The sequence below is a fragment of the Neoarius graeffei genome, chromosome 3 (genome assembly GCF_027579695.1).
Source record: "Neoarius graeffei isolate fNeoGra1 chromosome 3, fNeoGra1.pri, whole genome shotgun sequence".
In the NCBI taxonomy this organism is placed as follows: Eukaryota; Metazoa; Chordata; class Actinopteri; order Siluriformes; family Ariidae; genus Neoarius; species Neoarius graeffei.
In genome coordinates this window covers 97,118,291-97,134,716 of record NC_083571.1, presented here as the reverse complement: position 1 = coordinate 97,134,716, position 16,426 = coordinate 97,118,291, and the positions used below count along the sequence as shown (strand labels likewise).

General features: G+C 40.4%; 1 protein-coding gene across 11 annotated transcripts in view; it reads left to right on the top strand.

Annotated features, from left to right (window-relative positions):
- The window catches only part of LOC132883748 (nesprin-2), a 379,369-nt gene that overhangs the window by 20,122 nt on the left and 342,821 nt on the right, over positions 1 to 16,426 (top strand). For all 11 annotated transcript variants that reach the window (XM_060917719.1, XM_060917720.1, XM_060917721.1 and 8 more), the window contains exons 2-5: positions 3,819 to 3,948; positions 10,999 to 11,060; positions 16,032 to 16,127; positions 16,209 to 16,286. In XM_060917719.1, the coding sequence (XP_060773702.1) occupies positions 3,861 to 3,948; positions 10,999 to 11,060; positions 16,032 to 16,127; positions 16,209 to 16,286 (324 nt within the window). In that variant the 5' untranslated portion in view covers positions 3,819 to 3,860. The remainder of the gene's footprint in view (positions 1 to 3,818; positions 3,949 to 10,998; positions 11,061 to 16,031; positions 16,128 to 16,208; positions 16,287 to 16,426) is intronic.

Below are 16,426 nucleotides of genomic sequence, written 5' to 3'. Positions count from 1 at the left end.
GGTCAATTGGCAATAGGTCATTAACATGACTGGGTATAAAAAGAGCATCTTGGAGTGGCAGTAGCTCTCAGAAGTAAAGATGGGAAGAGGATCACCAATCCCCCTAATTCTGCGCCGGCAAATAGTGGAGCAATATCAGAAAGGAGTTCGACAGTGTAAAATTGCAAAGAGTTTGAACATATCATCATCTACAGTGCATAATATCATCAAAAGATTCAGAGAATCTGGAAGAATCTCTGTGCGTAAGGGTCAAGGCCGGAAAACCATACTGGGTGCCCGTGATCTTCGGGCCCTTAGACGGCACTGCATCACATACAGGCATGCTTCTGTATTGGAAATCACAAAATGGGCTCAGGAATATTTCCAGAGAACATTATCTGTGAACACAATTCACCGTGCCATCCGCTGTTGCCAGCTAAAACTCTATAGTTCAAAGAAGAAGCCGTATCTAAACATGATCCAGAAGCGCAGACGTCTTCTCTGGGCCACGGCTCATTTAAAATGGACTGTGGCAAAGTGGAAAACTGTCCTGTGGTCAGACGAATCAAAATTTGAAGTTCTTTATGGAAATCAGGGACGCCGTGTCATTCGGACTAAAGAGGAGAAGGACGACCCAAGTTGTTATCAGCGCTCAGTTCAGAAGCCTGCATCTCTGATGGTATGGGGTTGCATTAGTGCGTGTGGCATGGGCAGCTTACACATCTGGAAAGACACCATCGATGCTGAAAGGTATATCCAGGTTCTCGAGCAACATATCCAGACGACGTCTCTTTCAGGGAAGACCTTGCATTTTCCAACATGACAAGTTGGAACATGACAAGTCCTCAGGCCCCAGACGTTTACAGACTGTTGTAAAGAGAAAAGGGGATGTCTCACAGTGGTAAACATGACCTTGTCCCAACTTTTTTGAGATGTGTTGTTGTCATGAAATTTAAAATCACCTAATTTTTCTCTTTAAATGATACGTTTTTTTCAGTTTAAACATTTGATATGTCATCTATGTTCTGTTCTGAATAAAATATGGAATTTTGAAACTTCCACATCATTGCATTCCGTTTTTATTTACAATTTGTACTTTGTCCCAACTTTTTTTGGATTTGGGGATGTAGCTTTAACCGTATAAGCCAATAGCCATTTCTGGCACCAGCCTACACTTGTTTATACAAAGTGTACTAAGTGCTTATTTTAAAAATAATAGTATTTCCTCTTATCATGCAGTAAGTAGAGACTAGTGAAGTTTTATTTGTGCCAGTTCCAAAATATTCGATGCTTGATTCAGTTTTGTAGCATTGTTTCATGAGAGTAAACACCAGATACAGCAAGCACATCTGTTGTGGTTTGTTGCTGTGTTTTAATAGCTATTTCCCTCCTAAAGTATTTTGTGAGGCAACCATAAGTATCTGCGTAATTATTTCTCCTTTTGTGGTGCAGCAGCATGTTGTTGTGTGAGGCATCAGGAAAATACTCCAAGCTGTTTATTTTTGAATGGCTGATTTTTTTTTTTTTGTCTTGATATTATTTGCTGTGTTAGCGCTGTCGCCTCACAGCAAGAAGGTCCGGGTTCGAGCCCCGTGACCGGCGAGGGCCTTTCTGTGCGGAGTTTGCATGTTCTCCCCGTGTCCACGTGGGTTTCCTCCGGGTGCTCCGGTTTCCCCCACAGTCCAAAGACATGCAGGTTAGGTTAACTGGTGACTCTAAATTGACCGTAGGTGTGAATGTGAGTGTGAATGGTTGTCTGTGTCTATGTGTCAGCCCTGTGATGACCTGGCGACTTGTCCAGGGTGTACCCCGCCTTTCGCCCGTAGTCAGCTGGGATAGGCTCCAGCTTGCCTGCGACCCTGTAGAACAGGATAAAGCGGCTAGAGATAATGAGATGAGATGAGATTATTTGCTGTGTAATTAAACATTTCACAGAAGGCCACGGGGAACAAAGCTGCACACTGACCCAAGGAATTGTGTATCTTATGTATGACCAAATAAAAAGTCAACCCAAACTCTGTTGGTTTTTGATGTGGTCAGGAAATATGATGTAAATGAAACTGTATAGTCAATCCTAACTAATCCTAATTGTGACAGAAATAATGAATTTACACTGTTTTACACTGCTGCAGTGCTGAAATGATTTTATTTCAAAAGTTTCCTTCAGTCAGGGCAGTGGTTTAATGGTAAGTATACACTCACACTCACCGGTTACTTTAATAGGAACCTGTTCCTGATTCTAAGATTCCTGTTCTGGGCTGGCAGGAGTGGAACCCAATGTGGTCTTCTGCTGTTGCATGTTGAGATGCTTTTCTGCTCACCACGGTTGTAAAGAGTGATTGTATGAGTTACTATATACGTCCTGGCAGCTTGAACCAATCTGACCATTTTCCTCTGACCTCTCTTATCAACAAGGCGTTTCCACCCACAGAACTGTCCCTCACTCACTCGATGTTTTTTGTTTTTCGCACCATTCTGTGTAAGCTCTAGAGACTGTTGTGTGTGAAAACACCAGGAGATCAGCAGTTTCTGAAATACTTAAACCAGTCCATCTGGCTCAAACCAACACCTGTGCCACAGTGAAAGAAGGTCACACTTTGAGATCGCAATTTTTCCCGTTCTGATGTTTGGAGTGAACATTAACTGAAGCTCTTGATGTGTATCTGCATGATTTTATGCACTGTGCCGCCGTCAAGAGATTGGCTGATTAGATAACTGTATAAAACAGCAGGTGTATGGGTGTTTCTAATAAAGTGGCCAGTGAGTGTATATAATTGTGTGTGTGTGTGTGTGTGTGTGTGTGTGTGTGTATATATAAAATCATTAAAATAAAATGTGTTCAGGGCGGCACGGTGGTGTAGTGGTTAGCGCTGTCGCCTCACAGCAAGAAGGTCCTGGGTTCGAGCCCAGCGGCCGACGAGGGCCTTTCCGTGTGGAGTTTGCATGTTCTCCCCATGTCCGCGTGGGTTTCCTCCGGGTGCTCCGGTTTCCCCCACAGTCCAAAGACATGCAGGTTAGGCTAATTGGTGGCTCTAAATTGACCGTAGGTGTGAATGTGAGTGTGAATGGTTGTCTGTGTCTATGTGTCAGCCCTGCGATAACCTGGCGACTTGTCCAGGGTGTACCCCGCCTCTCGTCCATAGTCAGCTGGGATAGGCTCCAGCTTGCCTGCGACCCTGTAGGACAGGATAAGCAGCTACAGATAATGGATGGATGGATAAAATGTGTTCAGTTTGCTAATATAAGGCTTTGCTTTTCTCTATGCCACAGAAGAATCAGTAGATATTTTTATATAATTTTAATATTAAAACTGATGAATAAGAAATGTTTTTCTGACAGCCTAATTATACTAAATAAATCTAGCCCCTGGGAACTAAATGTTAAAACTTGTTCAAATAAATCAAATTCAAATCCTTAGCTCCAAAAATACCTGAAACTGATCTGTGCTGTTCCACACTGTTGGCACCCAATAAAGAAGTTGGGCTCCTCCACTTTCTAAATCCAAGTTAAACCCCTGTACATGGTGTTATCTCTTCACTGAGATCAGAATGTAGTTGCTTTATTTATATCTGTGTAATCCCATTTAGAAGTTAGGGGACTTTCTGACTTCAGCGAGAAAGAGTAATATTAAAGAGAGAGAGGGCAGGATAAAACACGCCCACAGGCACCCATACATGCACTTACAAGAGTTTTTCCTGCTGTAGTTAGCTTCCTTTTATGAAATAATTTCATAATCCATAGGCCATGTATGTTCTTGTTCTGTATTTTCCATATTGTGTACTGAGAACCTAAGTTTTTATCAATAACATTTTTGTTGTTATTTTATATTCAATACCCAGATCACCATTCTACAAAGACTGAAGGCCTGAATCCTTTCAGTCATGGCGTCATGTGGAGGCTCAGATGCTCCCACTGCAGATGAGAGGGGCGTCCCCTTGGATATCGATGATATCCACATGCTACTGCAAGGTTAGAATCCTTCATACCTACGGATCTATTGATAAAATACAACCCCAATTCCAGAAAAAAAAAGACGGGACGCTGTGTAAAACGTAAATAAAAGTAGAATGCGATGACTTGCAAATCATGGAAACCCAACATTTCATTGAAAATAGTACAAAGACAACATATCAAATGTTGAAAGTAAGACATTTTATTGTTTTTTGAAAAATATTTGCTCATTTTGAATTTGATGTCAGCAACATGTTTCAAAATAGTTGGGACCACTGTGTTGCATCACCTCTACTTTTAACGATACTGTAAGTGTTTGGGAACTGAGGAGACCAGTTGCTGTAGTTTTGAAAGAGAAATGTTGTCCCATTCTTGCCTGATATACAGTTTCAGTTGCTCAACAGTTCGGGGTCTCCTTTTTGTATTTTGTGCTCCATAATGCGCCAAATATTTTCAGTGGGAGGTAGGTCTGGACTGCAGGCAGGCCAGTTTAGCACCCGCACTCTTTTACTATGGAGTCATCCAGTTTTAATATGTGCAGAAAGCAGTTTGGCATTTTCTTGCCGAAAGAAGGAAGGCCTTCCCTGAAAAAGATTTTGTCTGGATGGCAGCATGTTACTATAAACCTGCATATCATTCAGCATTAATGATGCCTTCCCAGATGTACAAGCTACCCATTGTCATATGCACTAATGCCCCCCATACCATCACAGGTGCTGGCTTTTGAACTGTGCACTGATAACAAGCCAGATGGTCCCTCTCCTCTTTACCAAGGGGGACGTGGTGTCCATAATTTCTAAAAAGAATTTCAGATTTTGATTTATCCGACCACAGGACAGTTTTCCACTTCGCCTCAGTCCATCGTAAAAGAGCTCAGGACGAGAAGGTGGTGGTGTTTCTGGATATTGTTTATATCTGGTTTTAACTTGCGTGTGTGGCTGCAGTAATGAACTGTTTTCACAGATGATGATTTTCTGAAGTGTTCCTGAGCCCATACAGTGATTTCCACTACAGACACGTGTCTGCTTTTAATGCAGTGTCACCTGAGGGCCTGAAGCTCACAGGCATCCAGTGTTGATTTTCAGTCTTGTTGCTTGCATACAGAGATTTCTCCAGATTCTCTGAATCTTTTAATGATATTATGTACCATGGATGACGTGATCCCCAAATTCTTTGCAATTTTACATTGAGGAACGTTATTCTTAAATTGCTGCACTGTTTGCCCACGCAGTCTTTCACAGAGCGGTGAACCCCTCCCCATCTTTACTTCTGAGAGACTCCACCTCTCTGGGATGCTCTTTTTATACCCAGTCATGTTACTAACCTGTTGCCAATTAACCACATTAGCTTTTTTTTTTTTAAACATTACCCAATTTTTTCAGTCTTTTGTTGCCCCGTCTCAACTTTTTTGAAACCTTGCTGGCACTAAATTCAAAATAAGCATTTTTTTTTCCTGAAAACAATAAGATTTCTCAGTTTCAACATTTGATATGTTGTCTTTATACTATTTTCAATGAACTATAGGATTTCCATGATTTGCAAATCTTCACATTCTGGTTTTATTTACATTTTACACGGCGTCCCAACATTTTTGGACACGGGGTTTTATGCTGTTAGAAAAGCAGTGATGTTCTAAATTACTGAGAGGAGCTGGGCTTATCAACTGAAAAACTAATTTTCCATATTTTGTGTGTTGCACGAGAGGCCAATCATTTCAATCAGTACAAGACCATTTGGCAAACAACTCTTTAAACAAAACACTAGTGAGGGTGTGGCTGCACTTTGTTTGGGCTGTGCATATTTGTTGTTTTCTCTAGCGTAGGTGCATGTAATAAAGACTTAAACCTGTATAGTATAACGTCAGTCTCAAGTCTGACACCCGAATATGAGAATCTTTTTTTTTTCCTGGTGCTGTATACTGTTACGCGGCTCAAAAGAGGGCTTAAGGCTTCCAAGACTGTGAGATCCTACAGCTTGAATATGGAGAATTTGGCTTTATGACTTTATTTCCAAGTGACTCCTGCATGATTATTTTCAAATAAAAGCATGTCCAGGAATGTTTTATTCCACTGATATGACAACAGTCTGCCAACACTGATATATTTTTAAGTTGTAGAACAGCAGATCATATTATTTATCCATTTATTGTTACATTAAATATTGTGTGGAATATTCATGAAAAAGTTAATTCCTTTTGTATTTATCTTTCTTGAGGTTAATAAGCAGAGGTGGACAAAGTAACCAACTTAATTACTTAAGTCAAAGTACAGATCCCACTGTTCAAATGTTACTCCGATACAAGTGAAAGTTGTCCAGTCAAATGCTTACTTAAGTTAAAGTACTGAAGTACTTGCTTTTAAAAATACTTAAGTATTAAAAGTACATTTTCTGTCAACGCATCGTTGTATTATTGCCACAGCGCTTACAAAACCTAATGCCGTTACCAAAGACAGAAATGAGAATTCACAAAATGAACGCATGCTGTGCCATCATGGTGGTTTAACATTAAGCTAGCTAGGCAGTGAAGCTCCACCTGACATGCTTGCAAACTCTTTTCAAACTCGAAATCATAGTGGGTAGCTAATGCTACTGTTTATTTGGCAAGATATTGCTGAAACACATTTCTGAAAGGACTTCAGATAAGCTAACATTATTCATGTTAGTGTAACTCCGTTTTTACATGCTAACTCGCAGCGTCCAAGTTAACTAGCCATGTGTAAACGTTAGCCGTGGACAAGGCTACGGCAACTTGGTGGGCAAATCCATAGAAAGACATTTGACTAACCAGACTGCATCGCGACATTTGCAATGTTATCGCTAGCTCTAAAAGCACAGACAACTTCACTGTAAGCTTTCTCTTGGAATAAAACGTTTATATACCTCAATATGCTTCCGCAAGTTGGACGGCGAGTTTTTGCAGGCCGTGATGTGGTTTGCTTTAGGCAAACAAAACAAACATTTAAAACGAAATTAATCTTTAATCCTTTCAGAAAACTGAAACATGGGTTCTAGGTATGGCCATGGGTGTGTGCGTTCCCCAGAAGAACCGCCTCCTTCCATTCTGCCATCGACTGATCGTGTTTGAATAACACTGCTGAGAAATCACTGAACTTGATTTTGTACAGTCTATGGACGTGACGTGACCCTAGTGATTACTGATAGACTGTCTCAGTGTCACCTGCGAAAAAAACAATCACGTTTTAGAAAAGAAAAGAAAAAACATCCACTTTCAAAGCTGCTTCATAGTAACAAGGACCTTGATAGAAACGTAGTGGAGTGAAAAGTACGATATTTGCCTTTCAAATGCAGTGAAGTTAAAGTTATAAGTTTCCAAAAAAATAATAAAGTAAAGTACAGATACTCAAAAAGTGTATTTAAGTACAGTACTCAAGTAAATCTACTTCGTTACTGTCCACCTCTGTTAATAAGACAATATAAGATAATGTCACAAAACTACGGAAGCGTATTAGGGCCACTTGGAGAAAATATTTTTTTCTAAATCCCGAGATTAAAAGTCGGAAATTTCAAGAAAAAACTCGAAATTCCGAGATTAAAAGTCGGAATTTTCGAGAAAAAAAGTCGAAATCTTCGAGAAAACAAGTCGAAATTTTCGAGAAAAAAAGTCGAAATTATGACATACAAAGAACGCATGCTCTAACTGCTGCCATGGCAACGAATGGCCACCGGAAAGGGAAGTCGTGGAAAGTGGCTGCCAACTGGCCTGGCCCTGAACATGTGAACTTGGCGACGTTGACTGTGAATGCAAGACACAAGGGATGCAGTTGAAAGGTAAGATTATCATTCTGTTCTGTTTGATGTTACATTGCGGATATGGTTAAGGGTACGTAATATCAATTAGGATCAGAAGTGACACTTACTACCATGCAGGCTGCATGCTACAACCACAAGGCGTACTATCTCTGCTAGTTTAGAAACCTGGACATGACACTACCCTTAGTAGCCTATCATGTCCGAGTGCTAAACGTTTGTGCGTAAGTGAAACAACACAATTGGTGTCTGTATAATGACTGCAGAAACCCATTTCATCTAGCTAGTATTGCTAATATTATGCTAACGCCACTACAGTAGGCCTATATGTTTGATGTCTCTAGATTGAAATATTAGAGGTGACTTGGAAACCCTTCTGCTCTACAGACGAGGCTTAGGCCTACTGTAGTGGCGTTAGCATAATATTAGCAATACTAGCTAGATGAAATGGGTTTCTGCAGTCATTATACAGACACCAATTGTGTCGTTTCACTGTACGCACAAACGTTTAGCACTCGGACATGATAGGCTACTAAGGGTAGTGTCATGTCCAGGTAAGAAATGTTTTGTAGCATGCAGCCTGCATGGTAGTAAGTGTCACTTCTGATCCTAATTGATATTACGTACCCTTAACCATATCCGCAATGTAACATCAAACAGAACAGAATGATAATCTTACCTTTCAACTGCATCCCTTGTGTCTTGCATTCAGAGTCAACGTCGCCAAGTTCACATGTTCAGGGCCAGGTCGGTTGGCAGCCACTTTCCACGACTTCCCTTTCCGGTGGCCATTCGTTGCTATGGCAGCAGTTAGAGCATGCGTTCTTTGTATGTCATAATTTCGACTTTTTTTCTCGAAAATTTCAACTTTTTAATCTCGAAAATTTCGACTTTTAATCTCGAAAATTCCGACTTTTAATCTCGGAATTCATTGCCATGGCAGCAGTTAGAGCATGCGTTCTTTGTATGTCATAATTTCGACTTTTTTTCTCGAAAATTTCGACTTTTAATCTCGAAAATTTCGGCTTTTAATCTCGAAAATTTCGACTTTTTTTCTCGAAGATTTCGACTTTTTTTCTCAAATTTCTACTTTTTTCTCGAAAATTCCAACTTTTAATCTCGGAATTTAGAAAAAAATATTTTCTCCAAGTGGCCCTAATACGCTTCCGTACAAAACTGATACCTGAATTAGAGTCTAAGAATATTTTTTTTCCCTCTGTCTATTACAATGACTTTCACTGGCTTGACTTTTGTTGTTGTTTTTTTCCCCCAAGCTATTTTTTTCCACAAGTCAGAATAATACAGCCTCCTTCAAATTCAGTCTCCATTTGCTTTTAGTTTATTCTGTTCTCTTAGACCCATATGCCAACATTGGCTGGGGTCAGGACACACAGTGCTAGACATGCTGGACGTTTTCTTTGACGACAAGAGGGACAATAAAAAGAGTCAGGGCTATTTCAGGTGTGACATCTTTTCGAGATGAAATATGCAACACGATACAAAGCTAAAGCCTACACTTGAACCAATACTATGCATTTTCAAGCCTGATTATTTACAGGTCAGGACAGCAGAATATTGCGTTTCTTGTCTGTCAGTTTTTATTTAGAATTTTAAATACAGTATGCAGGTAAAAGATGGAGTTTCACACTCTGTTGTACGGTACGTAATTCATGCTTTTAGGTGGCCCGGCCCTTGTTAATAACCTGTTATACAGGTGCCCAGTGTTTTATAATGCAGCAGTAACTGGCATGCATCTGCTCATTGTGTCTATTCTTAGATGAGGGTTACTGCTTTAAAGATCATTTTTGTTCTCATTAGAGCACGCCATGACTGGTTTGAAAAGTAGTGACAATTGTGTATGACTTATTGAAACAATGTACAAATGAGCTAGCGTTAATTATTTGGTTTAAAGAACCAAAAAATATGTCAAGAAAACGATTTTTTTTTTTGTTGAGTTGAGCCAAAAGTCTGAAGATGTGCATCGTGATGGAGGTTATGTCATGTCACTATATTAGTAGTGTACTTATTACTTTCATGACATGATATCTAGCCAATAGGGCAAACGATTATTCATAATACTAATCATCCAATCAACTATCCAGATAGAATTAAGATAAAACGCAGAGTACGGGTAAAAAAAATCAAAGGTGATTGAGTTTGCTAGGGCATTAAAGGAACAGTCCACCGTACTTCCATAATGAAATATGCTCTTATCTGAATTGAGACGAGCTGCTCCGTACCTCTCCGAGCTTTGCGTGACCTCCCAGTCAGTCGAGCTGTCACTCCTGTTAGCAATGTAGCTAGGCTCAGTATGGCCAATGGTATTTTTTGGGGCTGTAGTTAGATGCGACCAAACTCTTCCACGTTTTTCCTGTTTACATAGGTTTATATGACCAGTGACATGAAACAAGTTCAGTTACACAAATTGAAACGTAGCGATTTTCTATGCTATGGAAAGTCCGCACTATAATGACAGGCGTACTAACATCTTCTGCGCGCTTCGGCAGCGCATTGATACGGAGCTCAGATATCAATGCGCTGCCGAAGCGCGCAGAAGGTGTTAGTACGCCTGTCATTATAGTGCCGACTTTCCATAGCATAGAAAATCGCTACGTTTCAATTTGTGTAACTGAACTTGTTTCATATCGCTGGTCATATAAACCTATGTAAACAGGAAAAACGCGGAAGAGTTTGGTCGCATCTAACTACAGCCCCAAAAAATACCATTGGCCATACTGAGCCTAGCTACATTGCTAACAGGAGTGACAGCGCGTCTGACTGCGTCTGACTGACTGGGAGGTCGCGCAAAGCTCGGACAGGTACGGAGCAGCTCGTCTCAATTCAGATAAGAGCATATTTCATTATGGAAGTACGGTGGACTGTTCCTTTAAGGTATCGCCCAGAGATGTTGTTTTCTGCATAATTATTTAATGTTGCCAGGAACAACATATTCAGAGCTAAAACAATGCAGGGCGTGATGCAGCTCTGTGTTCGGGTTTGAGCTATATTTGCAGCCATTTCTAATCTGAGCTGAAAATTAGTTACTGCATGAAAGAGCCACTGAGTTTTTTGAACCACAGAACCACGAAATTCACTTTTGGCAAGATATCTACATATTTCTACATGGATGCATTCCATTTTTGTGACAAGATGAAGTTGTTGTCGAGAAACCATACAGAAACTGTTTAGTGCATTCTGCATTTACAGTCATGTTGCATTTGGTCATCTTGCGCTGTTGATTATGGTAGCACGATAGTTTTGTTGTCACTTTGTTTGCACCATTTGTCTTTTCTTCTGCAGTGGAACAGGAGCAGGTTCAAAAGAGGACATTCACTAACTGGATCAATGCTCAACTTTCTAAGGTAAACTTTAAAAAGCTGTAAATCTACACAGAGATGAACTTGTACAGAATTATTACTAATTCCTTTTTGGGATAATCTTGCAAAAGTGATAGTAGATATATATGGGAGGTTGGGGTGGTGGGCAGATGTGGGGTTTTTTGGGGGAGGGGGGTGTTTGTGCACTGGTGGCAGTGCACCCTCAGAAAATAAAGTACATTATTGTACCTTTAGGGGTACAACGGCTTGTCACTAGGGCAGTACTCTCTAAGCTACTTATTTATTATGATACCCCCGCTCCGAAGGATGGAAGGTATACTGGTTTACCTCTGTCCCTCCATATCGCCGTCCGTCCGAAACACCCTTTTTCTCAGCAACCACAAATCATAGCCACTTGGTACCAAACTTCAGCTTGGTGTTCTATACCGTTTTCAGGTCTGTCGCACATCAACTTCCTGTTTACCGCCTGAATGTATTTACGAAACGTATAGCTTGGATTTACAAAACTTTCATAACACTTTTCTCAACAACTACAAATCACAACTGCTTGATATTTGGTACCAAGCTTCAGCTTGGGGTTCTATACCGTGTGTACCATTTTCAGGTCTGTCACACGTCGACTTCCTGTTTACTGATTGAATGCATTTACGAAACATATAGGGTGGATTTTGATGCTATTTCAAGAAGCAAAATGCTATTTCAAAATGACAGTTTACCAGGATGCTATTTGAAATCCCTGGGGAGAACACGGCTCTTTACTTACTTGTTTCAGGGTTAATTATTTGTTGAAGTCAACATTCATAATAAGTGTCCTATTCCTTCAATTGCTTGCATTCTGATACAGGTGAGAGCGGGGGGATATGTAAGTGAGCAGTAGCTCACAGTTCATCTTTTGTATCGTTTATATACTGATTGGGAACATATATGTACCTTTTTGACCCTAAAAAGGTACATGTGGTAACCTTGAAGTCCAATAATGAACCCTAGGGGGAACATTAGTGTAGATTGTACCTTGGGGGACAGAAATGAACTCCTACCGTACCCTTGTTTCTGACCGTGTGGGTACCAGTGACCACCGTCTATGTTTTGCAAAGCACCAAAAAGTTAATGTATTTGATATTTAATATACATTGACGTGATTTGTGTACTTCATAATGCTACAGTACATTTATTTACAATTTTACAGAACGATTCTATTGCAGGCAGCAGAGTTCATCCAAGTTAGTACTGCAGCTAGTCAGCTAGCTTTCTCATTCTCATCTCGTTCTTGGTCAGTTATTACAAAGTTAGCTATAAACATGTAAAAGCCTGACATTCCAGTATAACCTGTCGATTTGTAGATATGATCATTCATGCATAATGCACACATGAATCATTAATTCCCACATGAAACTGTTCAAAAGAAATGTAGCTAATTCTGTGTTCAGCTTCATTCCTTTTTCTTATTGGCAAGATTTCCATCTTAAAAAAGCTACAAAAATGGATGGCATTGGCACATCTGCAACACGACTGGCAGTACTTATTTAATTTATTTTTTTTTTAAAAAGGCCTCCATGCAATGGATACAATTTCGATTGACTCAATATTTGACAACACCAATGACTCCGCTGCAACATGATGTGATTTGATCTAGTAGTGATATGTGAACAACTTTTTTCAGATTCTGGTAAATCACCTTGGTCGCCTATTTACGCATGAACTTTAAAATAAAACACATTTTTATACACTAGTTCTCTGTTCGTTTTATAATAATTTTTAATTGATTTTTAACACATTATATTTCATGATAATTGATTTAGAATTGGGAGGCATGGTGGTGTAGTGATTAGCACTGTCACCTCATAGCAAGAAGGTTCTGGGTTTGAGTCCAGTGGCCAACGTGGGCCTTGCTGTGTGGAGTTTGCATGTTCTCCCCATGTCTGTGTGGGTTTCCTCCAGGTGCTCCGGTTTCCCCCACAGTCCAAAGACATGCAGGTTAGGCTAATTGGTGGCTCTAAATTGACCATAGGTGTGAATGGTTGTTTGTCTCTGTGTCAGCCCTGCGATAACCTGGCGACTTGTCCAGGGTGTACCCGGCCTTTCGCCCATAGTCAGCTGGGATAGGCTCCAGCTTGCCTGTGACCCTGTAGTCCAGGATAAGCGGCTACAGATAATGGATGGATGGATGTCAAAGCAATGGCCGTAAACGAGATTCGTTGAGACCTGTGCGAGACATCGTAGGACGGAAGTAAAACGTACAGCGGAAATCAAAGTAACCAACATCTGCCAACGTTGTCAAAAGACGTGCGTGCCCTCTTTCGAATGCTGACATAATCAAGCTGGAAGCTTTGTTTGTTTTGATAGCAATCAGGAAAGTTTGAAAAAAGTAGGCAGTAATCATCATTTAAACTCGTTTTTGTGCAATCTTTCGTTTGGAAAACAGTTTTCAAAATGGCCACGCTGACACTTCACGTTCCGAAGCCTCGCACAAGTCTCGTGAAGATCGCGTGGATAAGCGACGCCTGCCGTGGACCAAACGAACTAAATTTAACATGGCTGAAAACCGAATAGGCCGATAAGTATAATATTTAATTGCAATTAGTTGCCAACACGAGTCACGATATAAGGTTACTAAAACCGAAAACGTAATTGAATAACACGTTAATTAAGAAATAAAGCAAGTTTAAAAATGATTTCAGTTCTTCTTTAATTCAGTCATTCATTTACAGTATCATCAGTAAGCGCTTTATCCTGGTCAGGGTTGCAGTGGATCTGGAGTCCATGTCAGGAACACTGAGCACGAGGCAGGAATTAAATAGCGACTAGCCGAAACAGCCTGGTGTAAAGTCGGCTCCTCTCACTGTGTTAAATGACAGTGAGCTAAACTGCTTATAGAGACCTGGGAATCATTCATTTTATAACTTTGTAATGTCAGCCTCATCCACCTCAAATAGGTGAGTTGCATCCGACGTCATGTCCGCCTCATTAGATATGCAAGACATGAAGTGGTGGTCAGCTGAGCTCAGTGTTTACAAAGCATTGCTGTTGCTTGGACACCTTTGCTAGTCATTAAAACTCCCTACGCTTGTGTTGTTTTAGGCTGTTCGAATCAAACAAACCATGTAACTGATAAAAGTTTTTTCTGGGTTCCCCATGAAATGATAAAGGGTGAAATAGCAAAGGATTTTACCAAAAGATGACGAGAAAGGTTCAAGAGTTACCTTTCATTGCAGTGGAAGGGACCCGAGTCAAAGAACGTTCAAATTTGCAGTGCTTCGTGAAGGGTTTGTAAATTCCTCTGATTTATTTCGTTTGGATTCGCAAATCACTTTTCCGTTATTTCGTGATGTTTTGAAGTTCAGGAGACGCTTAAGTCCTCAGGCGTGTTTTTGTGTACTGTTTGATCGTTGTTGCCATATTGTAAACTAACACATGTGGTTTCGCTTTATTTATCAGGACGTCCTAGCAATCTTTACAAGGACGATGATGTAGATTGGCTTCCTACACTGAACTAGATACATAGATAAGATAATCGAGACGATCCACGTGAACAAAAAAAGCAGAGCTGATGAGTTAACAGCATGAAACTGCTTCGCCGGCTGTGCAGTTACAGTGAGGCGTGATAACGTCTCCGTCCTGTTTCAGCAATACCCAGGTCTTTAAAGGGGTTTCTGTGGATCTTTGGGAATCATTTACCGTGCCTGGAAGAGAAGAGCAGGGAGGATTGAGAATTGAACAGCTGTGGTTTGTCTGCACCCAATACTAAAACTTGTAGCGTCCTAGCAATCATCGCAAAGACACGTACAAAAATCCCAGAAATTCCCACTTACCCAGGCATAAACGATACAGGATTTATCTTGTTGTGTCCTGATCCCCACATCTTTAACCCAGCCACATACACTACCGTTCAAAAGTTTGGGGTCACCCAGACAATTTTGTGTTTTCCATGAAAAGTCACACTTTTATTTACCACCATAAGTTGTAAAATGAATAGAAAATCTAGTCAAGACATTTTTCTGGCCATTTTGAGCATTTAATCGACCCCACAAATGTGATGCTCCAGAAACTCAATCTGCTCAAACTAAAGGAAGGTCAGTTTTATAGCTTCTCTAAAGAGCTCAACTGTTTTCAGCTGTGCTAACATGATTGTACAAGGGTTTTCTAATCATCCATTAGCCTTCTGAGGCAATGAGCAAACACATTGTACCATTAGAACACTGGAGTGATAGTTGCTGGAAATGGGCCTCTATACACCTATGGAGATATTGCACCAAAAACCAGACATTTGCAGCTAGAATAGTCATTTAGCACATTAGCAATGTATAGAGTGGATTTCTGATTAGTTTAAAGTGATCTTCATTGAAAAGAACGGTGCTTTTCTTTCAAAAATAAGGACATTTCAAAGTGACCCCAAACTTTTGAACGGTGGTGTATAAAAAGTTGTACACCTCCATGCTCTTCCAGGTTTTCATCTGCTTGTCCGTGTAGAACGATGTCTGCAGCACCAGGTAGTTTGAGATGTCGGGGAACTCAACGGATGAATAATTTTCCAACTCGTAGGAAAATCCTTTCTTTGTTAATGTGTAAGGATCTATCCCATCGCAATGAGCAACTTTCTAAAGGTATCTTGACCGTGCATTGACCTGTGAAAATAGTCTGAGACGGTTTCACTAGCTGTCTGCATAACGGCAGCCAAATCAGTTTGCCAGACCACCACTTCGTTCACTGGAAGTAACTTGCAAGCAAAAGTCACATGACTAAACACAACCTGTCGGACCAATTTTAGCTGGCTCTGCATATGCGGAAGTGCTGCTTTTATATTTTAGTTGTGATCTCTTAAGCAACAAAGCATTCTTTCCCAATGACGGATGGTTTAATCATTTCATCGCACAACTAAATTTTAAACTACTTTAAAGCACTTTGTAGCAGATGTTCTACTTCACTGAATTTTTGCTATCCAGAATGCTGTTCCCTCTATGGACTGCATCTTCATGACGCAATGGTTGTGTTTTCCAGAGGAGCTGTCCTTCCTTGGTGCAGGACCTATTTTCAGACCTCTGTGATGGAGCTCGATTGCTGGACCTGCTGGAGGCCATGAGTGGCCAACACTTGGTGAGTGTCATACCTCATCCCACATGCTGGTGAGTGTAAGTGCAAAATATTTATTGCCCAGTTTGTATGATTTCCCCACAGAAACGTGAGAAAGGCCATGGACTTTTTCAGCAGAGGGGAAATGTTGAAACGGCTTTGAACTTCTTAAAAAATAAATCGGTGAGCGTTTGGTTACGTCTTTCTTGAACCATATTGAATCCTTGTACATTCTTACTCTCTCAGATTTCGAGTACGAGTTTATATCAGTCGTAGGAAAAAAAAAGACATATTGTTAGCTTGTTAAGATTTTTTTTTCTCTT